The following is a 21,986-nucleotide window of genomic DNA, read 5'->3' as shown; positions in this document are numbered from 1 at the left end:
CCAACAGCAATGGGATGGTGAAGGGATGTTACATTAACTGCCTGGGTAGGTAATGAGGGGGGTATCAAGCTTTTTCTTTCCATTACGCCGCAGAAATATCCCGCCTTTGTTGAGATCCATCCGAATATCACGCCCTTGACTGCCCGGATTGCTCACCAATATTCCACGTTGGTCGAGGCATCGGGTTTCCTCATATAAAGCTTGAGCGTCTCCTTGCCTTCCGTCTCCGTCGGGAGTTCCCCGGGGAGCTCCGGTAGCTCAAAGGCATCATAATCCTCGACCAACTTCCTGACTCTTGGAGAATCGGGATCAGCCACCATGCTGTACGAGTTAACCAGCCTGGATCTGACCACAGGCACCCTTATTGTTTCTTCGTCGTCCGAGTCCCCAGCCTGTTCATCCTTCCAAGCAAAGTCCTGCTCTGGGTCGTCCGACACGGGCGTGCAGATCAGCGCTGCGGGCTTCGCAATGTCGGCCACCACTTGCTTGACGGGGTTCCAGTTCCGGTACGACACCACCACCGTCCGCTCATCCACCTTGAGGAACATCTCCCCATTGGACTCCACAAACTCGACCCCGTTGCTCTGCAGGAACTCCCTCTCGGCCGGGTTCCACCGGCGCACAATCTCGAACGCCGGCATGTAGATGGGCATTGTCGCCGCTGTCTCTCCACGCAGCTCCGCAACCAACTCCCTCAAACACACCACCATAGCCAACACATACATAGCCCTCTTACAATACTCAAAGTCTTCACTCACCCCATTCCCATAAAAGAAAACCACCCTTTCCACCGCCCCCAACACCCCACCATCCCCCTCCCTCCCCCACCCCTCCCTCACAACCCCCTCCAACTCCCTCCACTCCCCACTCCCCCTCACCTTCACACAATCCTCCTCCAACCTCCCCCTCAACCCCTCCACCCCCAACAGCCCCGCCCCATCCCCAAAAAACTCCACCATCCCCTCCACCCCCATCCGCATGCGCACCATAACCGGCTGATACCCCACCGCCGTCATCCAACTATCAGGCGCAAACTGCTCCTCCGCATTCCCCGGATCGGGCTGCGTCAGCTCCTGAATCGTGCGGAACTCGATCTGCGAGCGGGCCGGGCGGTACACCCTCGGCGCGGCGTCATCGGCGTCAGAGTCGTTGTCGTTGTCCGAGTCGGAATCATCGGAGAGGGGGTCGGCGAAGGCGAGCTCGGCGCCGGGGGACCAGGTCGACACGTGCGTGGTGATGTTGTCGTAGGCGGGGAAGGAGAGGAAGGCGGTCTGGGGCGCTTCGCAGTGCGAGAAGAGCTTGTGGCGCAGGCCGCGGCCGAGGCGTTTGAAGGGGTTGCGGCGTCGGTGGTGAGGGTCTTCGCGCCGGCGGGCGAGGGTGGTGCCCGCGGCGGTGAGTTGGGCTTCGATGCGGGCGATGGTGGAGCGTGGGTAGAGGGCTTTGCCGGAGGTATAGGCGGCGAGGGTGGATTCGATGACGAAGGTGTTGCGTTGGTCGCGCTGGGTGGGGGTCATTTGCTCGTAGGGGCGGGTGATGGGGGTGACGTCGATGTAGGGGAGTTTTTCGTAGATGCGGCGGATGAGGGGGATGGCGAGCATGCGGCGGATGTCGAGGAGGGCCATGTTGGAGGGGTCTTCGTCGTCGTCGTCGTCGTCGTTGAGGTAGCCTGTGAAGGCGCCTTCTTGGTACCGCTCACCGCGCGGGATACGTGGGGTCCAGAATCGCCACCAGAGCGACGAGTAGGGGATCCAGCGGTCCTCCATGTCGCTGAGACATCGTGAGGCGTAGATTAAAGGGGATTTCATTGTTTTGTGTGTGCTGCCGTAGTGGAGTGAGACTTTGCTTCACACTCTCACCGCCGTGAGGGGTACTGCGGTGAGCGGCTGGCGATTGTGAGCGGATTTGATAAGGTTTTTTTGGGGGGTATTCTGTAGTCGAACCGAACGGATGGTCAATGCCTCTTACCGTGAGATCCGACGAAAAGGTTGCGGTGATGGATCGTCTGACTCGAATCACGGATTGTAGTGGCCCAAGGCCTCCCGCGGCTTACCTGCACTGTGCAGATGCATACTGTGTAGGTACATACTCCTATCAGTGGCAACGATGCATAAGAGCGGGGACATCAATCCAGGCAACCCATCAGCGCCTCACGTTCTGGAGCTGAGGCACAGCAAGGACGTGCCCCCCGGTCAACGGGCCGCCGACCGCCCGCTCGAGGCCACAGGCCAATTGACCTCGGCGGCCTATTAGCGTCTGCCTCTTGTGGTGCAGACGCCTTTTTGCCTTGGCACGCGCGAGCGGGTGGTGCACTGAGTGGGTGGTCGGCGGACTATTGACCAAGCACGCTGCATTTCTTGGATGGTGAAATGAAGATGTGTGGTGGGCAATGAGAAGTTCACGTCATCGTCTCAATGACATGACTTGTTAAGTTGAAGCGATCGATAACTACGTAGGTAGGTAGCTGCCGCCCTACCTGATCAATGTACAACGATCTGGCTTACATGATACTTCCCATATAACACAATACTTAGGCAGTCTTAAGACTTTCTACCTAAATTTGCGTTCTCTTTCCTCGCTCAGCGACTAGTGATCATATGAATCCACGTCAGGCCAGTTGCTATAACCGCCGCCAGACAACTTGCGGCGGTCCATGCTGTTCCCCAGTCTCCGTAAACCAATCTCGATGCCATAACCGCCACCAAAACCAGTGTAACAAGAACTGGGAACACCACCGACTTGGGGTTAAAAGTCCAGCCTTCTGTAACTAAGAGTGCCTCCCATTCAACCGCCGAAAGCCCCACATCTTCACATTGTTGAAGCTGTTGAGCCATGTGCCTACAAAGTTGATATTTTCGTCAGCATCGGTCTGCGGCCCTGCACGGTGCTTGAGGACGCCCAAGGCACAAGAATCCGGTGATGATAAGAGATTTGAGTTAGAAGGCATACCTCTGCGTGTAAATTAGCTTCCAGGGTAGTGTTCCACACGCGACACCGGCGTATTTAGGATTCTGGAGGAGTTGGGCGTAGCGTGGAACCATTTGGAGTTCTCCTATCTCCACACGTTTGTGAAAATGAGCGAGTGTATCACAACACATATCATGATCATCTACATCCTCCTCGGGACAGCAGATGTCATGATCATCGTCATCCCGCTCGCGACATCCCAGTACCAAGACCCCGTCAGGACCATAGTTGCAACCATCAATGTAGTCGGGACACTCGCCATCAGCTTGAAGAATGTCACGCTTGGCGGCAAGGTTCTCTTCGCGTAGCAACCTGACTTTGGAAGCGAGGTCAAAAGTCTCGTACGCTATGTCCCAACCGCCGTCTGGTTTGAGAGGAAGTCCCTGCTTGTGGATCTATGCACATGCCCATCAGTTTCGACTATTTTGCCTCAAAAGTATTTGCGAGTGCCCTACGGTAACCCTTTCGATCTTGTTGACGCCGAACCCCAAAGGATGCAAGAGTCGTCTCAGCCGTTCATGGCCTCTCTTCGCGTACCAGGCATCCCGCAATTGGCGCCACTGCGTCTCTGCGTCAAATGCTTCGAGAGGCACAGGGTAAGCGATGCCCTGGCCGCGGTTGCCATAGCACAGAAACACCCATTTGTTGTCCGGGCCCGAAGATGTGCTGTCCTCTGCAACAGACACGGATTCAGGGGTGTCCTGCGGCCCTCCCGAGGGTGGCTCAATCCCGTAAGCGTCCCAAGCTTGGGGAAGTGGGCGTCGTGGTTTACGTTCTCTTGATGTAGACAATTTTGGCTTCCCTTCAACAGTGATCTGCCTGATTAGGGAGGATCGTCGTGGTTCCGCAATGGGAGGCGTGGGTTCTTTCCTATTACTCCTCGGTAATAGTGACCTGTCGGGGGTTTGCAACCCATGATTACTGCATTCCCTTGAAGTCAACAAACGATTCCGGAACGAATGCGGTATTAGGGAAGACAAACAACGGCTCCCGGGGCGGTTGGTCAAAGTTTTCCGATGCTACATTTGCCTCGATATCCTCGCTCTCCGGCTTCGGGGCGTGTCGGAGAGTGAGAAAAGTCGGGTGAGGGCGAGAAATGGATTCGGAATGCATCATGGGCGATAGGAAAATGATAAAGGTCTACGAGACATTACCTACTTATTTTACCGTCTTGCCGGGGAAATTTGTATTTATGTTGGGTTGTTAAATCTGCCTTACCTATGCGAGTGAACCGACTGCGCCACATTAGGTAAGGTACCTAGGTATGTATGTACGTACATGTACCTAGGTACCTAGGTACCTTAGGTAGCCCCGCGCTCGAATGGTACTATATGTACCTACTAATGTACATGTGTAGGGCGGTTATAGTAGGCGGGGCGTAGGCTGGACTCTGGGCTTTTTAACCCACTGGTCACCGTTCCCGCTTTTCCATGCCTTTCCTGCTGAGGTTCTTGGAAGCTCATGCACCTACAACGTCTTTGAAGTTTAAACTTGGCGCTGGAGTTGTGGTGAGCTCAATGAGAACTATAGCCCCATACTGAACCAAACCGTCGCGAAGACCCTGCACCCTCCCATACCCACGCCATCAATCCTCCCAAACCTGACCCTGAACGCGGCAGAACGCCTATGAGGTTGAGGCTGTGGCCATCCTGACAACGCCATACAAATTCTCGCCGCCTCGATTCGTCAATGTACGGAAGTGCCTTTCAGATTGAATCCAATAATCTCACATAGTAAAGGCTGCCAACCATGTGGGCCAGTTTCTCACGAGTTAAAGAAACAGAACAGGGCTGAGAGCAGGGTGAGGACTCGGATGCTGAGCACCCAAAGCCCCATCTTTCCCAATATGGTTAATACACAGTGTAAGCCAATCAGATATGACCCGACACGCGTGTTTGACCCCCGCTGACCCTCCGGGCATCTACAATCCCGGTCGTCCCAGTGACAAGTGGCTTTGGCATTGAACTCTGCCGAAGAACTCATTCTGCGCGCGCAAAAGGATGCTGATCTAGCCCTCCTTCATTCAGCCTGTGCCACCTTCCCACCATCCCGGGCATGCCATGGCTTGTGAGATTGTGTATCGGCACAGTTCGTTGCCAAGCCGAGCTGCCCCCCCCCCCCCGGCCTCCGTGTTCAGCGGCACTCCCGGGTCCCACATAACGCCGAGAGCCTCTCACAACTCGTCGAACCCGCGTGTCTGTACGATTATGTCATGGTCGAAGGAAGCTGTGGGAGGCGGGATTGGTTGGTCCAAAACATCGTGTCCAGGACCATCCTCTTTTGGGATGGGATCATCAAGTCAACGTCGAAGAGATGGTATAATATCATGGATCGGAGATGGTAGTTCCCTACCGTGACATGCACGGAGATCATCATCAGCTGAACAGTTACCTCGGAATCTCACCTGCATGTTTTGATGACTGCACGGCAAGTCTGACTTGAAAATCGAGAATATATATCCCTCCCATCGACCATGTTTTGGGTTGCTCTTGTCTGCCATCAAAGCAAGTACCACCATCGCTTAAACCCACCACCATGACCTTCCGCCTCCTCTCTTTCTACTTGGCATCCCTCGCCTCAGCAGGCCTCGCGGCCTCGGCGGCAACACCCAAAGTCAACTGGGCTCCATGTCCCGCCGGCGAATTCAACACGACGCTTGACCTTCAATGCGGAAACTTGACGGTCCCGCTAGATTATACCGGAACCGCCGAGTCCGCCGAGGGCAAGACGGTCAAGTTGCAGCTCGTTAAGGTCCTGGCCCCTACCCAGCCGTCGCGCGGCGGGATTCAGATGAACTTTGGAGGGCCGGGCTCACCGGCGCGAGGGGGAACCGTCTTGTATGGGGAGTTATTGCAGGCGTACGTTTTCCCCTTCACTTTGTTTTGTGTTCTTACGTCTTTGAGAGGAAGCAGGGAGTTTACCTCATTGATTTGGTAAAAACGATGTTATTAACGGCTCCGGTGGATAGACTCAGCGGCGGTGAATACGATCTCATCGGCCTTGATCCTCGGTTTGTTACCCCAACTCCCCACCTCTCTCTACACACCGAAAGCAACAGAACAGCTGATGCGACCCGAACAGAGGAACCGGCACCACAATCCCCTTCGTCTGTACCAACAATACTTTTACCATGGGCCAAATCCTCAACGAGATCGGATCGACCATCGAGTCGGACAATTCGGAGCGACGATCCTGGGCGCGCGGCGCCATCGACGCGAATACTTGTAAAGAAGAGGGAAATGCAGACGACATTGGAGAGTTTATTGGCACGGCCTTTGCCGCAAGGGATATCCTGAGCGTCGCCAAGGCCATCTCGGAGGATGGGTTGATACGGTACTGGGGTGAGTGCTACTCCGTCTCTGGGTCTGAGTTTGGTTTCGATCTAGTGGATTTGGGATCATGCCCGTGCTTGAGAAAAAGGAAAAGGTCTAACGCGAACCAAAAGGCATCTCATACGGAACCACACTCGGGGCTACCATCGCAGCCATGTTCCCTGACAATATCGACAAGATGATTATCGACGGCGTGTCCAATACCCGCGAGTACTATCACGCACACGCGTAGGTCACCTTCTCTCTTTTCCTATCACCATCTTTCATCTCACCCGTCACCTCTCCTTCTTCTCCCTCTAACATATTTTCATAGTGACTACGAACAATGGTCCGACGCAGACCTCGTCTTCCGATACTTCTTCGAAAGCTGCATGACCGCGCAGCCCGGCGAATGTGCGCTGGCGGCATTCAACAAGACGGCCTCAGAACTCCACGACGACGCATGGGCCTTTATCGAGGGTCTACGTATCTCCCCGGTCGCAACGGGCACCACCTTCGTCGATATGGGAACGTTCAAGAGCATCATCCTGGGAGAGTTAAAAAGCGTGGGCGGATGGCCCGCCATGTCCGCCGCGCTCTTCACCATCCTCTACGGAAACGAAACCGAAAGCAAGACCGCCCTCCAGTCTTTCGTGCAGCCCGCCACCGCGACGCCGCTTGCCATCGCCAGTTTCCCCATCGTGTTCAGTCAGTACGCCATACACTGCAGCGACCGCACCATCAGGCTCGATTCATTCGAGGCCCAAGAGCAGGCCGGCGCCTTTAAGAAGCTCTACGAGGTTAGCAGGTTTGCGGGAGATACCGTCAGCCCTATCACGGCTCATTGCGCGCAGTGGCCGTGGAAGGCGAGAGAGGTTTACCAGGGGGAGTTCCAAGTCAAGACCAAGAACCCCATCCTTCTGGCGAGCAACACCCGCGATGCGCATACCGCGCTGAGGAGCGCATTCAATGTTAGCTCGGGCTTCGAGGGGAGTGCAGTGCTGGAGGTGAATGGTACTGGTGTAAGTGCTCTTTTCTCCCCTCCCCTTAAGTTCGGAACAGACCCGTACTAATACTGCACCAAAAGCACGCCACATTCGGCGCCCCTTCTCTCTGTGGATTCCTCGCTACCAGGGCATACTGGCAGAACGGTACACTCCCCAAGCCCGGAAGTGTCTGTGATGCCCCCCATCCCTTCTCCAGCTACACCTGGGACGACGTGCTGGAAGAGGTGGGCGACCAGAGAAAGAACAGCACCCCAGTCGAGAAGCGGATGGCGAGTCCGAGGTGGTGGATGTAACACATCCCGCCAAAACTTCCAATTGCGTGCTTTACCTTGCCTACCCATTTCATTTGTCTAGAGCTTCGTTTAGACTTCTGTCCGGATTTGTTCTTTATCTTTCTGTTTGACCTTGCCTGGTGGGATTTGATAGAATGTACCGCATGTATGAACACGGCGTGGGTTGCAAAGATATGGGAATTTGAGGGCATAAACTCGGGATTTCGCGTTTCTTTCTCATTTACTGTGTTCTTACATTCTCCAATAGCAAGTTCACTACTCCTTGGATTGTCGTACATACATCCATCCGTCTCCTTAGCAAAACGTGACAGGTATAATAACTTGCTAGCTCTCTGCTGTCTATTATCATCATTTCTGCCCTGATTCCAATTCCCCAACCTCGGCCTCCATCGCATCTGTATCAACCCCGGCCACGATTCCCGTCTCTGCCAACGTGGGAGGCAAGACACACCCAGGAAGCTCAGGTAGTCCGACCTGGAAGCGGGTCCACGCAATACCTTCCCGTACCCGCGGAACATCTACAATCTCCGAGAACAGCACCAGCGACGAGCTCTCGGCCACGATATTGCGCCCTTCCGGCACCAGGACCCAAAGCGACGGATCCCGCTTTCCTCGGTGGACCAGAACTCCCCAATACATGAGGATGAAGAGGGCCATAGGTTCCCGGTTCCGGACGGCTGCCGAGAAAGGGGCCCCCGCAACAGCAAACATGGTATGGAAGTAGGCTTTGCGCTTATCCCGGAGGTCTTCCGCATAGCAATACTTTGTCTGACCGATAGCGAGCTGGTAAACATGGACCTCGCAAGCCAACGGCCCCTGCCCATCCTGCGGCAGAGCCGGCATTTCCCCAGTAAGAACAGCACTACCCTGAATGGTCGGACTGGTCGGGGCCACCCGAACCAGGCGGGAGACGGCCGACATGAGCTCCAACGCGGCGCGGGTCCTCTGGTCCAGATCATCCATCAACGCCAAGTTCACCGTGTAATCCCGCAGGACGGTCGGGAGGGGACTCGGCCCGGCCAGGATCCACGCCATGTTCTCGGCGACGATGTGGCCCGACTTGAGCGTCACCTCGGCGTGCTCGCACACGCGGTCGAGGATGCTGACGTCCTTGTCGGCCGGCGGCACCGAGAAGTGCACCACGCCCACCAGGCTCGAAAAGTAAAAGACCAGGTCGACGTTGTCGGGCGTCAGGGCGGTCACCTGCGCGCGGAAGTCGGCCATGGTTTTGTTGCCGTACTCTAGGGCGGTGCGGAAGTAGGATGCTGAGTCGGTGGGGGAATTGCTGTTCTTGTGGGACACGGCGAGGTCGACGGCGGCGGTGGCGAGGAGGGCGTTCAGGAGGTACCCGTTTCGGAGGGCGGCGCGAGGGAGATGCTCGACCAAATAGGCGCGGCATACTGGGGTGGACTCGGCGCAGGTCCATGACCGGGTGGACCAGCGGTGCATGAGTTCGAGCTCGAGAATGCGGTTGCTCTCCGTCGACGGTGCGGAAGAGGAACTGGAAGAGAAGGTGCTTGGGGGGAGGGCGGGCAGCACCGCCGGGACGGGAACCACTAAAGAAGCTGGTAACGACCTGCCGGACGACGCGGTGGGCTGTCGCAAAAATGGGTATGTACATGTCTCGGGCTCTTTTCGCATGATACAGTGTAGACATGGCGGTCCTTGTTCGTCGCACTGGTTTTTCTTGGTCAGCATCGCTTTGCTCAAACTCCAGTACCATCCGGAGGCTGGGGAGGCAGCGAGCCATCGAGGTTTACCTTGACGTGCCGCTTCTTGCAACTTTGGCACCCATTTCGGGACTTGGTATGTGATTTTCTCTTGATCATGGAGATTGGATCCGATGGAATGAAAAGGTAATCGTACGCGTGTACGAATATGCTGTCCGCTCTATCTACAGCAACTTGGGTGGTTCTCCGCACAAGAAAACCGTGGGTGACCTCCTGGAAAAACCGACGATCCTGCGGCAGTGCCGCCGCTGTGTTGCACTTCCCATTGGCCCCGTCCGTCGTCTGAGGGAACAGGGATGCTGACGTAAAGTCGGTGTGCTGTGCTCCTCGGTTCGCTCGCGCTCCTGCAACGGAACTCCTGACCAAGGAGTTCTTCACCAATGTGTTGCCCGACAGTCGAGTACTGTGCCGACGATGTCTGCCGGGCTATGTCTATATAAATAGGTCGATTCTGATTAGACCGGCATTCGTAAAAGCTAAGATCAGCTGGTCAGGTACATATTTGTAAGTTGCCAGTGCCCCCCAGGCCGTTTCAACTCGTACGTACTGACGCTCATGGCTGTGGCGAACTGAGGAAGCTTCTGACAGGCGCTTGTGTTCCGGATCTCAACTCCAACGCCTAGGCTCGAGCGTGCTGCCATCGTACTAGTACAACAATATCGGGCCGGACTTTGGGGCCGCGGATTACGTTTCGAGCGGAAGCTATCGCAGATCTCAAAACGGAAGCCGGCTCCCGTTGGGAGACCTGTCGGAACGGTGTGCTCTTATACCCTACTACCACCACCTCAACAGAAGCCTCTTGATGCAACTGGTCCTCCAGGCTCTCGCGGGCCAAAACGCATGGCTAGGTATGTACATTACCTACTTAGGAAGTCCATCAACTACGGAGGGTTAGCGTCTCCGTTTGTTAGGGTAGGTAATCTCTAAGTAAGGCGCCGAGCTTTGACAGGACCAAGATCCTTCGGCGGATTAGGAGACAGGCATGTCTAAGCCGTCCGAGACCGCCATCAAAAGGCTAAACAATGCGTCAAACAGAGGCTGTCTAGTAAAATATATCCGCGGTTAACGAGTGTGAAAGCCACCCCCTCATTTTGCAATGGCCTTGGTAAGCCCAAGCAAACTGCATGTGGCGGCTGACCACCACCAACAACTCTAGTCCGAGCCAGCGACATATGAACTCCAATCATAGGTCCGGGCCTGGGCTCCGTGGAAAGATGCTACGGTACTATTCCGAGCTTGGTTATTGTGTTCCCCCACTCCGCTTCCCAATTTGAAACCAGGCGAAAAGAATAAAAAGAAGCCGACCGTCATCGGTAATAAGATGAAGAGACTCGACCCCAATAAGCTCTCGCTCGCATAATGTCACCGAATCTCACCTGCATAACTTAGCGTCGTCCCGCACATTCTGTGCATTGTGAGTTATAAACATATGGTTGACATGCCCTTGCGCTGGTGGCAACGGGGCTTCCCCTTTCCTCCACGTCCTCTTTCTCGCTCTGCCGCATCCAACGTCTAGAGAAGAAACGCAGCCGCCCTCACTCCACAGCAGCACAATGAAGACGGATCATATCATCGCCGCGCTTGCAGGAACATATTCCCTGATAAACAGCACCGCGTAAGTTGCTACACGTCTTTCTCCTCCTCACGCTTACTAACGCGAACCAGCTGGCAAAATGGAACGGAACTGCCCAGTCCCTGGGGCAGCAACCCAGTCGGCCTTCTAACCTACACCCGATATGGTTACATGACAGCGAATATGGCAGCCACAGAGGCGGACCTGCGCCCGGTAAACATCCGCTGGCCCCCAAAGAACACCGACGCCGATGCGGATTGGTCCTTGGTGGGAATGCACGCCATGTCGTACGCAGGGTTCTTCAGTATTAACGCATCGGTACCGGCGACAACTCATCGTGGCCAACTCCTACATGGCCCTATGGTAGCCGCAAGTGTGCCGGTCATGGTCGGGTCGACTTCGCGACGCAATTATGTTATGCACGAACGAGGGGAGGCAACGTATTTGTTGGTCTCGGTTCCGTCGGATGACCCTACGTTTAGGTCGGAGATATGGTGGAAGCGGGTGGCAAAGGGGTAGATTCCAAACTTTGAGTGGTATGAGCTGAAGACCCTTTTTGCAATGTCCACATGTGCAAGTCCTGGGCCTAGTTATCTCGGAGTTTGTGAAGATAGGGACCTACGTTCGCTAATGGAATGTTGGAAAGGGGTCCCTGCTGGTACGGATGTATGTACATATTCCAGAGGTAGGGTTTGGCTCGAACGGCGGACATATTCCTTGGCCAACGGATGCGATACCACAGCGTGTCCACCACGAATCAATGCACCCCCCCTCCGAGTCCAATATGCCAAACCTTACACCCTCCTCCTGTTCTTCCATACCTGCACACGTCATCCATCGCGGGAGCTGCGCCGCCCAGGCCGGCGTGTATATCCTCACGGCGGCTTCTGTCGTCGAGATTGAATCTCTGAGCTCCGATGGGTTCAAACCACTACCGTGCCCCCATCCGACTGAACCCGGCCTTGCCGCAGGTGAAGAGAGCAAGAGGAGTAATATCCCTCAGTGTGGACGCTTACTTACCCACACACCCTACCAAAACAACAATACAGTGCGTCATCTGGGCGCCGACTGGTGGAAGAGCGACTGCGCGTGGTCTGAGTAATAGAAGGGTTACACCCCGGAGGTTAGGTACGGGGAGACGTTTTTCGCCAGTGGTTGCCGGGCTTGGGCTGGCGTCTGGACTTCTAGAGATAACGAGGAAGATACAGGTAAGAGGCACGTCAGCATGCTGTTGAATGCATCACCGCAGAATGCAGCACCGTCGAACAGTTAGGCAGCACCTTCTTGCCGACCCATAGGGTTGCCCAGACCTAGACCTGCCGTAGGCGCGAGTGGCGAATTATGTCTCCCAACATACCTATTAAACGACCGTTGCCTTTGTGCTGGGTTCCATCTTTACTATTGGCGGTCTGATTGATGCTGCTGTGTTGAAGATTGGTGTCGGGTGGGAAGTGCAAGTAACAATGGAAACATGAGATGATGGACCTTATACTTCCGGTCCGACGACGCCTTCGTAGTAGTTACTAGCATCAGCACTCGGACTTATACTCCCATCACTCGCGTCAATTCTATCGAGAACATGACTAGGAGGTACTGGGTGTTGAAGGGGTGGTAATTTTCCAAAACCAGCAGGCATGGCGGACGGGGGACTGGGCGTGCCGCAGGTCCTGCAATGTTAACACTATGACGGAGAAGTTAACGTAAGGTACACCCTTTATTGCATGAAGACCTACTACCCCGGTTTCGGTGCGCCTGTCCCCGACTGTGCGCGCCCATACAGCGCAGCTCACGGCGCCCCCACGGGCCGTCACCCCGTAAATAGTCGGGTGCTGCTGAAGTCTCGCGCCGATCTATGAATGGGAGCTCATCGGCCAGGCACCAAACTCCGACGACGACATCGTAACCGACTTTTACGGACAACATCACGCTGCCATATGCAAAAGCACCTTGAGCACTTTTTAACAGCCTGCCAAGCCTGCCCGATTGCTTCTGTTTCCTTTTAGAGGCTTAGCCGCGCTCGCGAACAGGGCTGATCGACAATTTGATATGGTTGGCCCTCGCTTCATCGGGCTCCCTTCGGGCTTTTGCGCCCACCGCATCTAATGGTCCCGAGACTTTTCGACTTTCTCTACCCGATAACCTCAAGGTGCTTACTACACGCAAAATACGCGACATACCCAAAGCTCAATCGTTCTGGAACTAACCTTACTTGGCGCCATGATGTCCCGTCATCGTGCGAAGCGATTCCGCCGTCGTGTGACTCGTTTCCGCGAGCGCTGCCGGCAATGGTTGGGAAAACGACCACCTGCCGAGACTTCCAACCCAGGACCCGACCCCCAAAACGACAGGGCGCCGCCCGAGAGGCATGGTGAGAACACAGACTGCCCCCCGTCCGGCCTCGAGCCCGATGAACCCGAGTTCGCACCGCCAGAGAGGCCTACCGAGAACACGGATTGCCTCCAACCGAGCCCCAAACCCAATGAGACTGGCTGCGCCCTCGCGCAAGACCCCCTCAAGAGTCTCTGGGACCGTGCGTACAATGCACTCAAGGAAAATGGGCCCAAGCTAGTAGAGGAGTACGAGGGCTTGCTATCCGACGAGTTAACGACAATAGGTGTGTTCACTTCTTTCTCCTGGGTACCTAAGATACCTAGGTACCTGTAATCTATTGTGCGGTCGCTAACTGACCACGGGCGCAGATGCTATGGCAGACGGGGCCAACGGTACTACGACTACCAACAAAAGTGACAACTTGGGCCAGGCGCAATTGCAGGTTATAACCGAACGAGGCATAAAGCGGTTGGACGAAGACAAGCTCAAATGGATTATTGCCGGCCATGAAATCGCCGTGGGGGATCGTATTGCTCAGGCCGCCGACCTGGTGCTGTGGGCCAAGGACTGGATCTCCCTCGCTACCAAAGCCTCGCCCGAAGCTTCCATTATATGGGCCGGCGTCTCTATCGTCCTCCCACTCCTCACGAATCACAGAACCGCCGAGGAAGCCAACCGTGAAGGCTTCATTTATGTGACGACTCGGATGCGCTACTATGCGGCTTTTGAGTCTCAGGTTTTCCGTCTTGCGCAGAGCGGCGCTGTGGCCGGAGACCTGATGGCCGAAGTCAACACCCACATTGTGGACCTTTATCAGAAGATCTTGGAATTTCAGGTCAGATCCGTTCTCAGACTATATCAGAGGCGTCGGAAAACACTTGCAAAGGATGTGCTCGGGTGCGACGACTGGGCAGGGTGGCGGACTGAAATCACCAATCGAGAGGATGTTGTCAACCAAGACCTGGGGCGTATCAACGCTTTCGCGGCGAGAGGGGAGCTGGAAAAGCTGAGCAAGGCGAGCATCGAGTACTTCAGCGCCATGCAGGAGTTCCTTGCCACTAACCAGGAGCACCTCCAAGTTGCGAAACAAACCCTTCAGATCCAGACGAGCATTGTCAAGCAGAGCCTAACCGACAAGGAGCAGAAGTGCCACCAACAATTTCGCCTGGCTGAAGGGACCAAGGATGTCTCGTATGAGTGGTACAAAAACCGCGTGGAAGACAGAGTGGAAGATACCTGCCAGTGGTTCATCGGACACGACAACTTCAAACAGTGGCTCGGGCAAGACTCGGGGCCTCTCTTGGTTTCGGCAGACCCCGGCTGCGGCAAGTCCGTTCTGGCAAAATATCTGATCGACCAGGTGCTTCCTAGGACCAACGCCAGTGTCTGCTACTTCTTTTTCAAGGACCAGGACCAGAACACCGTCAGACAAGCGCTCTGCGCGCTGCTCCATCAACTTTTTACACACAAGCCTCTTTTGATTCGTCATGCCTGTGACGAACCTGTCCAGGATCCTATCCTGTTAGGGTTCAGCTTCGTTGAAGGTAATCTCTCGAGGATGCTTAGGTTCGGTGCAGCCAAAGGGTGCACAACAATAGACTTGTCTCAACAGTAGGCTTGTGAGCTTGTAGCGAACTGTAGTTGTGATTGCTAACTGGAGAACTCCCAGAGCTCTCCGGAACGAGTGGCTATATACCATCTGGTCTACAGGTACCTTCGTACTTGTGCCTACTGGATCGTCTTATCCCCTAGGCGATCCGTACTGGATCGCCTTATCCAATTCACGATCCACTGGATCGTGAATTCCCTTCCACGATCCGTTTCTTATTGGCTGATGCCCCATCTTTAATCATTGGCTCGGGCCGCTCCCAGCGCGGTCCCGCTTGGCCGCTGCATGCGGCCGTGTTCGTGACAATGCCCTGTCAAAGGATGCGCGAGACGGCTCGACTCTGGTCAACAACACCGCAACATTGTGGAGCATTTTAGAAGACGCTTTACAGGATGCACAAGCGGGGCTTGTTATCTTAGTCTTTGATGCGTTGGATGAATGCCTCACATCTGAACTCGAGAATCTCGTCGAGAAACTGAAACAACTCCACCGAAAGATGCGAGGAGGATACCATGCCAAGCTCCGGACTTTGCTCACTTGTCGACCATACGAGGGCATTCTCGAACAATTTGGGGATCTCTCCGAGGACTTTCCATTCATCCGCATTCCAGGCGAAGACGAGTCAGAGGCCATCGCCAAAGAAGTGAACCTTGTTGTCGATCATCGAGTCGAGCAACTTGCAAGGAAGAAAGCGCTCCGAGATGATGTCAAGCGCCGCCTGAAAGAGCGGCTACTTGAAATCGAACACCGCACCTACCTCTGGGTGTACCTTGTGTTTGACTATTTGAAACAATTTGATCTCAAGAGGACTCCGAAAGGCGTTGATGAGAGTATCGCAACGCTGCCTGAGAACGTCAACCAAGCATACGAGAAGATTCTCAGCAGGTCGGACAAAGCCGACATGGTTCGGAAAGCATTGAGCATCATCTTGGTGGCAAGCCGGCCTCTGACGCTATCGGAAATGAACATCGCCGTCAACACAAACACCGATGCCAGCAGTCTAGAGGACCTTGACTTGGAACCAGAAGAGGATTTCCAAACGCACCTGAGAGAATGGTGTGGACTGTTTGTCTCGGTATACCATGGCAAGATCTATTTCCTCCACCAAACCGCCAGGGAATTCCTCCTCGCCCCTCCGTCGCCACTAACGGGATCCATCCCGAATTCACATTGGCACCACTCTATCTCAGCCCGAGACGCCCACAAAGTCCTTGCTGAGATCTGCATCACCTACTTGGTTTTTTTCGAGTCACTTGAGACTTCTTTAGGCGATAGATATGACAATTTCTTCAGGTATTACTCAGCCGACTACTGGCCTGGCCATTTCCGCGAAGCTCAGTTCAGCGGCTCCGATAGCATTGTCGGTCGCGCATCCAGACTTCTCGGCCCAGACCTCTTGGAATGGTACTGGATCTACGAGGAGTGGCGTTCAGAACATGAATTTCCACGCAGTTTAGAGCCCTTCCTTATCGCAGCATATCTCAGGCTTGAAGTTGTTGTTCAGGATTTGCTAGATAAAGGCGCCAATATCGAAGCGAAGGATGACGATGGCAAAACAGCACTTGTCACGGCTGCTTTGCACGGTCATGAGGCTATTGTAAAGCTCTTGCTGGACAACGGTGCCAATATCGAAGCGAAGGATGGATTTGACCGAAGACCACTTTGCTGGGCCGCTGGAATGAGCTGTGAGGGTGTTGTTGCGCTTTTGCTAGATAAAGGCGCCAATGTCGAAGCAAAGGATGAAGCTGGCCTAACACCACTTCGATGGGCCAGCGAAAACGGTCATGAGGCTATTGTTACGCTTTTACTAGGTAAAGGCGCCAATATCGAAGCGAAGGATGACGATGGCAAAACAGCACTTAGCTGGGCTGCTTTGCACGGTCATGAGGCTATTGTGAAGCTCTTGCTAGACAAAGGCGCCAATGTCGAAGCGAAGGATGAAGCTGGCAAAACAGCACTTAGCTGGGCCGCTGAATATAATTATGAGGCTATTGTTACACTTTTACTAGGTACAGGCGCCGATATCGAAGCGAAGGATCAATTTGGCCGAACACCACTTGCCCTGGCCACTGAAAAGGGTTATAAGGGTGTTGTTAAACTTTTGCTAGATAAAGGCGCCAATATCGAAGCAAAGGATGCATCTGGCCAAACACTTAGCTAGGCCGGTCAAAAGGATCATGAGTGTAACGGTCCCAGGAGTATATTGCAACTAACTGGTGACGACTCTACGAGTACACTAAACTTGAAGAAGAAAAGGAAAGATGAGAGAGTCTGGCAGCTCGTGGGGCTGCTTTATGATCGCGAGCGCGATGGCCCGAGCGCATTGCTAGGATGTTCGGTGCGCTGTGGGGCAACTGGGAATAGCTTCATCCAGGGGTTCGGTGGACCGTGCTTGTACGTGAGCTGGCCGAGGGTTACCGAGGCCCACCTCGGGCACAGCCCGTTACAATGAGGCTGTTGTCAAACTTCTGCATGGTAAGGAGGCTAAAGGCTGAATCTCGACGACTCCTGTCTTGGCGGGTTCGAGGTTGCAGACTTGGGTCGCGTTGCGAAACGCCATGTTTCTTATCATCATGATCTGGTGAAGCGGGTGGCATACGCAGAGGGTACGGTGTTGCTGCGATCAGTGGGTACTGAGGGACTGCTGACACCAAGAATGGATAGTATACCGTGAATGCTGGTTTGGATCTGTGGGTTCGGTAAAAAGGGTAAAATAGACCTCCGAGAGGCATGGGTTTCGTCAGTAGTTAAGCTGGGGGCATGGGCAGTGCTGAGGAGGCTTTCCGGGTTGATTGTTTTTCTGTTGCAGGGTAGACTGATGAATTGGTGGCAGATTTACGGAATGGGACGACTTGACAGTTCAAGAATGGCGATACCCGAGGGGATCAATAACAAGAACGCCGCATTCCTCTCCTGTAATCATCTACTCTGGCATCCTCGGCAGCACTGCGACCTCGTGCCGCATGTTGTGTGGGCCTATGCCTACGCTCCTGGTGGTTGACGCCAAAGCTGCGGGCTCACAACGAATGGAGGATTAAGCTGTGCCTCATATGGCCGGCTGAACTTAATAGACATAGATAAAATCCTCATTCTGCAAATCCGTCATGTCTTGCAGCGCATTGTCCTCCTTAAGCGCCTTTTGACGTCTGCCATTCTCCCCGGCCTCGACTGCTTTGCTGTCCTCCATCTTCTTCTTGGCCACCATCGACTCATCAACTAGCGCCGCGCTTTTCCCGAGTTCCTCGCGGCGCTTGGCGTGCCGGCGGTTGAGGAACATGAGATACAATGGGATGAGTCTGACCGCTTATTAGCGTCTCGAGCTCCTCAAAACATGATAGGTAACCTACGCTGAAACACCCCCAACGAGAGCGAACATGATGAGGGTCGCGATGAGGCCGGACCGGTAAAGCGGTGCCTGACTCTCGTCATAAAGCAACGGTCCAATGACATTCCCCGTGCACATGCCGATGAAAACCATGGCCGAGGTGCATTTCTTTTTGGTGTCGCCAGCGGTGTTTTGAGCTTGCCATGCGTAAATCAAGGGCGTGATGGCGGCCAGGCAAGACACCTAACAATCCTGTGTCAGCCCGGAGAGTATCAACATTGGTGACGTAGAATATCAAGCGTAACTCACCAGATAATACCCAAACAACAAGACGCCTTTGTTATGGTCGGATCGCGGAACTGTGAGCATGAGGATGGTCCCAACAATAGGCAACACACTGACGGTGGCGATAGTCAAGCCTTTCCTCTGCCAGTGCGTCGCAGCCCAGGCGGACCCGATAATCATGAAGAACTGGATGGCGCCGAACGGGATGTTGAACAGAATGGCGTCGAAGTTGGTGTAGCCAAAGTCCCTGACAATCAAGCTGCCAAACGTGCCGATACCGCCGCTCGAGATCCTGGGTCAAGTCCAGTTAACACCACGCCAACACCTGGACCAGTAATGTTCAGAACGGAACGAACATACGAAATGGCCACGATAGCCACGAACCAACACCAAGTCTTAAGGTCCCACAACGTCTCCCAGACATGGTCCCACCGCCACTCCCTCGACGCAACACCCATCTGGTTCGCCCTCAGCCTCTCTACCGCAATCACCTTCTCCCTCTCCTTCAGATACTTGGCCTCCATGGGCGAGTCAGGCATCAGCACCAGCACCACAGCAGCATAGCACACCGTCAGCAGACCACAAAACAAAAAGATAATCTGATACTTGAACATCACTCGGCTCTCAATGTGCCCCAGGCCGTACGTAAACAAACTCCCCACAATAGCCGTAATCCCATTCATGGCGTTCCAGTAACTGGTACGCAGCGTCTGCTCGCTGCGACGCCACCACATCTGGGTCACGGCCACGCAGCTCGGCGCGATCATGGCCTCGAACGAACCTAGCAGGAAGCGCAGCCCCAGCAGCGAGGGGAAGGTCGTGCACGCGGACATGATGCACAGCGACGCGCCCCACAGCAGGATGGCGCTGCCGATCACCTTGCCTGTCGGCAGCTTGACTAGGAGGAAGGCTGCCAGCGGCTGCATGACGAGCTGTGCTAGGTAGAGGATGGAGCCGAGCCATGAGTATTGCTTGCCGACCAGGTTGGCGTCGCGAGAGATACCGAAGATGGAGACGTAGCTTTGTTCGGTGGGTTAGGGGTTGAGTGTGTCGGTTTAGAGAAGGGGAGGTGCATACCTCAGAGAGCTCTTGTCGAGTTGCTGGAAGAAGTAGGCTCCGAGGAGGAGGGGTAAGACGCGGTAGTCGATTCGCCGGAGGACATCGCGTTCCTCTTCGTAGGTGAACGAGTTGTCACCGCCGTGAGCCTCGAGGAACTCGGTAGCCTTGTCTCGTAGCTCGTTTCTCGGAGCCGTGTTGGGGTCAGGGGCTGCCGTGATCTCGTCACCTCCCGCCATCGGGGATTGTGTCTCCTTGGTACTCGCCATCGTGAGGATTGTTAAAGGAGCAAATGTAAGAAGAGATTTCGCTCACGATACCGAGACCACGGACGTGGGACCTGTCAAATAACAATCGGGGAAAAATAAGAACTGCGATAGGGAAGCGGGCAACTGCACCCAGGTCGGCACCGTGCTGATCGCTGTTCTTTACCCCGAGAGGGTGAATACCTTCTTGTTTGTCATCGTTCCAGAACAAGTCCGCCAACCCGGTAACATGGCAGGTTTGCAGCAACCCCAACATTCATGCCGCCCTCCTTTAGACTTAGAGTACCTGACCCTCTCGGCCTTCCATTTGACTGCCGTCCGCGGAGTGTCTGCCGGCATGTTTTCCTTTATCCTTGTTCCCTCAAGGAGGACTTATTGGAGGATTAATTCTGGTTAAATCCAGAACAGTATCCTCGAGGAAGGCACTGGGGTTCCCACGTGGCTCTCCCAACTGCAGTAAGGGTGATCTGCCTCGTGGCCAAGAAGTTGGGGAATCCAACAACGGCATCTCGAATGCATCCCCGCAAAGGGTGTAACTTCCCCGCATGTTGGGGGTGAGGAGACTTGGTTGAACCCTGTTGTGTTCAGCCTAAGGTTCGGGAATGGGGCATCTTCGGCCGAGAGGGGGGTCGATCCGAGACAATGCGTGTCACTCCACGGGAACGGCATCATACTTTGGCCCGTGGACGATATCCTCTATTACTCAGACCGGACTTAGTGTTCATGCATTATTGCTTGCGTTGTGCATAAATCCCCGGGCTTGGCTTCAACCTCGACAGGCCTTCGAACTCAATAGCCCTACGTTCCTTCGTTGAGACACATCACATCACCATCTGCTTCTCAAATCTAAAATCGAAGCCGGAATCCACAATCATGGCCACCAAGAAACGCTACGCCCTCGTGGGCACCGGCGGACGGTCGAGTTTCTTCTACACCGCCATCGCAACCGACTACCAAGCGACCTCCTGCATCGTCGCGCTCTGCGACACCAACCAAACACGCATGGACTACGCCAACAGCAAACTCACCGCCCTCGGCCACGGCGCCGTGCCGACCTTTCTCGCCGCCTCCTTCGACCAGATGATCGCCACCACCAAGCCCGACGAGGTCATCGTGACGACCATCGACCGCACCCACCACACGTACATCGTGCGCGCGCTCGAGCTCGGCTGCAACGTGGTGACCGAGAAGCCCATGACCATCGACGCGCCGCGCTGCCTGGACATCTTCTCCGCCGTCGACCGCACGCGGCGCAGCGTGCGCGTCACCTTCAACTACCGCTACGCGCCGCACAACACCAAGGTGTTTGAGCTACTGCGGGCGGGGACGGTCGGGCAGGTGACGTCGGTGCATTTTGAGTGGATGCTGAATACGTCGCATGGGGCGGATTACTTTCGGCGCTGGCATCGGGATAAGAGGAATAGTGGCGGGTTGTTGGTGCATAAGTCGACGCACCATTTTGATTTGGTTAATTTCTGGCTGCAGACCAGGCCGTTGTCGGTGTATGCGCAGGGGGATCTGAAGTTTTATGGGAAGGAGAATGCGGAGAAGAGGGGGGTGACAGGGTTTTATAACCGTGCTCGGGGGAGTGAGGTGGCGAAGGGGGATCCGTTTGCGCTGCATCTTGAGACGATACCGACGTTGAAGGCGTTGTATTTGGATGCGGAGCACGAGGATGGGTACTGTCGCGATCAGAGCGTGTTTGGGGACGGGATCAGCATCGAGGATACCATGAACCTGCTGGTGAGGTATCGGAACGGGGCGGTCATGACGTACTCGTTGACGGCGTATGCGCCGTGGGAGGGGTTCAGGGTGACCTTCAACGGGACAGGTGGCCGGTTGGAGATGGAGGTCATCGAGAACAGCTATGTCAACTCGGGTGGTGACCAGTCGCTGGAGGGGTCGATCGAGAAGAGGTCAATATTATTGCGGCCGCTGTTTGAGCCGCCAAGGGAGATTGAGATCGAGACGAGCAAGGGGGCACACGGTGGCGGTGACAGCGTCTTGCTACAGGATCTGTTTGGGGAGCCAGTCACGGATGAGTACATGCGGGCTGCGAGCCACATTGATGGGGCGGCCTCGATTCTGACAGGCATTGCGGCGAACAAGTCGATCGCGACGGGCCAGGTTGTGTTGGTTGATGACATTCTCAAGGTCCCCGAGTAGATTTGGGTAGGATAGGTAAGCATGAGGGAGAACTGGCCGAAAAGGATGACGTTGATATACCCTTTCTAAT

The 21,986-nt window shown here is 54.9% G+C and overlaps 8 protein-coding genes across 8 annotated transcripts; 4 read left to right on the top strand and 4 right to left on the bottom strand.

The window, feature by feature from the left end:
- Positions 1–152: 152 nt before the first annotated feature.
- On the bottom strand, positions 153–1,805 carry F5144DRAFT_547249 (uncharacterized protein; the record flags this gene model as incomplete). Its single annotated transcript, XM_066787463.1, has 2 exons — positions 153–689; positions 987–1,805. The coding sequence occupies 2 exons, from the start codon at positions 1,803–1,805 to the stop codon at positions 153–155; spliced, it is 1,356 nt and encodes a 451-aa protein (XP_066645540.1).
- A 389-nt stretch (positions 1,806–2,194) lies between these two features.
- On the bottom strand, positions 2,195–4,137 carry F5144DRAFT_570044 (uncharacterized protein). Its single transcript, XM_066788740.1, has 4 exons — positions 3,947–4,137; positions 3,420–3,885; positions 2,947–3,359; positions 2,195–2,835 (listed from the first exon to the last, which is right to left on the bottom strand). The coding sequence occupies exons 1-4, from the start codon at positions 4,078–4,080 to the stop codon at positions 2,577–2,579; spliced, it is 1,272 nt and encodes a 423-aa protein (XP_066645539.1). The 5' UTR covers positions 4,081–4,137; the 3' UTR covers positions 2,195–2,576.
- A 1,362-nt stretch (positions 4,138–5,499) lies between these two features.
- F5144DRAFT_547247 (TAP-like protein-domain-containing protein) lies at positions 5,500–7,575 on the top strand (the record flags this gene model as incomplete). The annotated part of the gene is made up of 6 exons (XM_066787462.1): positions 5,500–5,822; positions 5,933–5,974; positions 6,046–6,305; positions 6,410–6,524; positions 6,610–7,297; positions 7,363–7,575. The coding sequence occupies 6 exons, from the start codon at positions 5,500–5,502 to the stop codon at positions 7,573–7,575; spliced, it is 1,641 nt and encodes a 546-aa protein (XP_066645538.1).
- Positions 7,576–7,762: 187 nt separating this feature from the next.
- On the bottom strand, positions 7,763–9,590 carry F5144DRAFT_611840 (uncharacterized protein). Its single transcript, XM_066791707.1, has 2 exons — positions 9,336–9,590; positions 7,763–9,252 (listed from the first exon to the last, which is right to left on the bottom strand). The coding sequence occupies exons 1-2, from the start codon at positions 9,402–9,404 to the stop codon at positions 7,924–7,926; spliced, it is 1,398 nt and encodes a 465-aa protein (XP_066645537.1). The 5' UTR covers positions 9,405–9,590; the 3' UTR covers positions 7,763–7,923.
- A 1,085-nt stretch (positions 9,591–10,675) lies between these two features.
- F5144DRAFT_209853 (Lipocalin-like domain-containing protein) lies at positions 10,676–11,451 on the top strand. Its single transcript, XM_066783009.1, has 2 exons — positions 10,676–10,920; positions 10,971–11,451. Exons 1-2 carry the CDS (start codon positions 10,859–10,861, stop codon positions 11,395–11,397), a joined length of 489 nt encoding a protein of 162 aa, XP_066645536.1. The 5' UTR covers positions 10,676–10,858; the 3' UTR covers positions 11,398–11,451.
- A 1,647-nt stretch (positions 11,452–13,098) lies between these two features.
- On the top strand, positions 13,099–16,979 carry F5144DRAFT_592173 (uncharacterized protein; the record flags this gene model as incomplete). The annotated part of the gene is made up of 8 exons (XM_066790341.1): positions 13,099–13,492; positions 13,578–13,903; positions 13,940–13,996; positions 14,027–14,713; positions 15,138–16,245; positions 16,354–16,599; positions 16,630–16,742; positions 16,806–16,979. The coding sequence occupies 8 exons, from the start codon at positions 13,099–13,101 to the stop codon at positions 16,977–16,979; spliced, it is 3,105 nt and encodes a 1,034-aa protein (XP_066645535.1).
- An 878-nt stretch (positions 16,980–17,857) lies between these two features.
- On the bottom strand, positions 17,858–20,032 carry F5144DRAFT_570031 (major facilitator superfamily domain-containing protein). Its single transcript, XM_066788739.1, has 5 exons — positions 19,506–20,032; positions 18,789–19,448; positions 18,453–18,720; positions 18,166–18,386; positions 17,858–18,114 (listed from the first exon to the last, which is right to left on the bottom strand). The coding sequence occupies exons 1-5, from the start codon at positions 19,751–19,753 to the stop codon at positions 17,883–17,885; spliced, it is 1,629 nt and encodes a 542-aa protein (XP_066645534.1). The 5' UTR covers positions 19,754–20,032; the 3' UTR covers positions 17,858–17,882.
- A 305-nt stretch (positions 20,033–20,337) lies between these two features.
- F5144DRAFT_570029 (uncharacterized protein) lies at positions 20,338–21,978 on the top strand. The gene has a single exon (XM_066788738.1). The coding sequence runs from the start codon at positions 20,624–20,626 to the stop codon at positions 21,914–21,916; it is 1,293 nt and encodes a 430-aa protein (XP_066645533.1). The 5' UTR covers positions 20,338–20,623; the 3' UTR covers positions 21,917–21,978.
- The last annotated feature ends 8 nt before the right edge of the window (positions 21,979–21,986 follow it).

The sequence above is a fragment of the Chaetomium tenue genome (genome assembly GCF_020726465.1).
Source record: "Chaetomium tenue strain MPI-SDFR-AT-0079 chromosome Unknown F5144scaffold_3, whole genome shotgun sequence".
Classification (NCBI taxonomy): domain Eukaryota; kingdom Fungi; phylum Ascomycota; class Sordariomycetes; order Sordariales; family Chaetomiaceae; genus Chaetomium; species Chaetomium tenue.
This window is presented reverse-complemented; position numbering and strand designations above follow the sequence as displayed.

What these genes read in the sequence shown, in the direction of transcription:
- F5144DRAFT_570044 (XM_066788740.1), bottom strand. Translation starts at nt 4,080, where the DNA reads ATGATGCATTCCGAATCCATTTCTCGCCCTCACCCGACTTTTCTCACT. An exon ending in ACAAGATCGAAAGGGTTACC is followed by an intron (nt 3,360 to 3,419) that starts GTAGGGCACTCG and finishes GCATGTGCATAG; the next exon opens with ATCCACAAGCAGGGACTTCC. An exon ending in AAGCTAATTTACACGCAGAG is followed by an intron (nt 2,836 to 2,946) that starts GTATGCCTTCTA and finishes TCAACTTTGTAG; the next exon opens with GCACATGGCTCAACAGCTTC.
- F5144DRAFT_570031 (XM_066788739.1), bottom strand. Translation starts at nt 19,753, where the DNA reads ATGGCGAGTACCAAGGAGACACAATCCCCGATGGCGGGAGGTGACGAG. An exon ending in CTCGACAAGAGCTCTCTGAG is followed by an intron (nt 19,449 to 19,505) that starts GTATGCACCTCC and finishes CACCGAACAAAG; the next exon opens with CTACGTCTCCATCTTCGGTA. An exon ending in GTGGCTATCGTGGCCATTTC is followed by an intron (nt 18,721 to 18,788) that starts GTATGTTCGTTC and finishes GACTTGACCCAG; the next exon opens with GATCTCGAGCGGCGGTATCG.
- F5144DRAFT_611840 (XM_066791707.1), bottom strand. Translation starts at nt 9,404, where the DNA reads ATGATCAAGAGAAAATCACATACCAAGTCCCGAAATGGGTGCCAAAGT. An exon ending in GCAAGAAGCGGCACGTCAAG is followed by an intron (nt 9,253 to 9,335) that starts GTAAACCTCGAT and finishes AAGAAAAACCAG; the next exon opens with TGCGACGAACAAGGACCGCC.
- F5144DRAFT_209853 (XM_066783009.1), top strand. Translation starts at nt 10,859, where the DNA reads ATGAAGACGGATCATATCATCGCCGCGCTTGCAGGAACATATTCCCTG. An exon ending in TCCCTGATAAACAGCACCGC is followed by an intron (nt 10,921 to 10,970) that starts GTAAGTTGCTAC and finishes AACGCGAACCAG; the next exon opens with CTGGCAAAATGGAACGGAAC.
- F5144DRAFT_570029 (XM_066788738.1), top strand. Translation starts at nt 20,624, where the DNA reads ATGGCCACCAAGAAACGCTACGCCCTCGTGGGCACCGGCGGACGGTCG.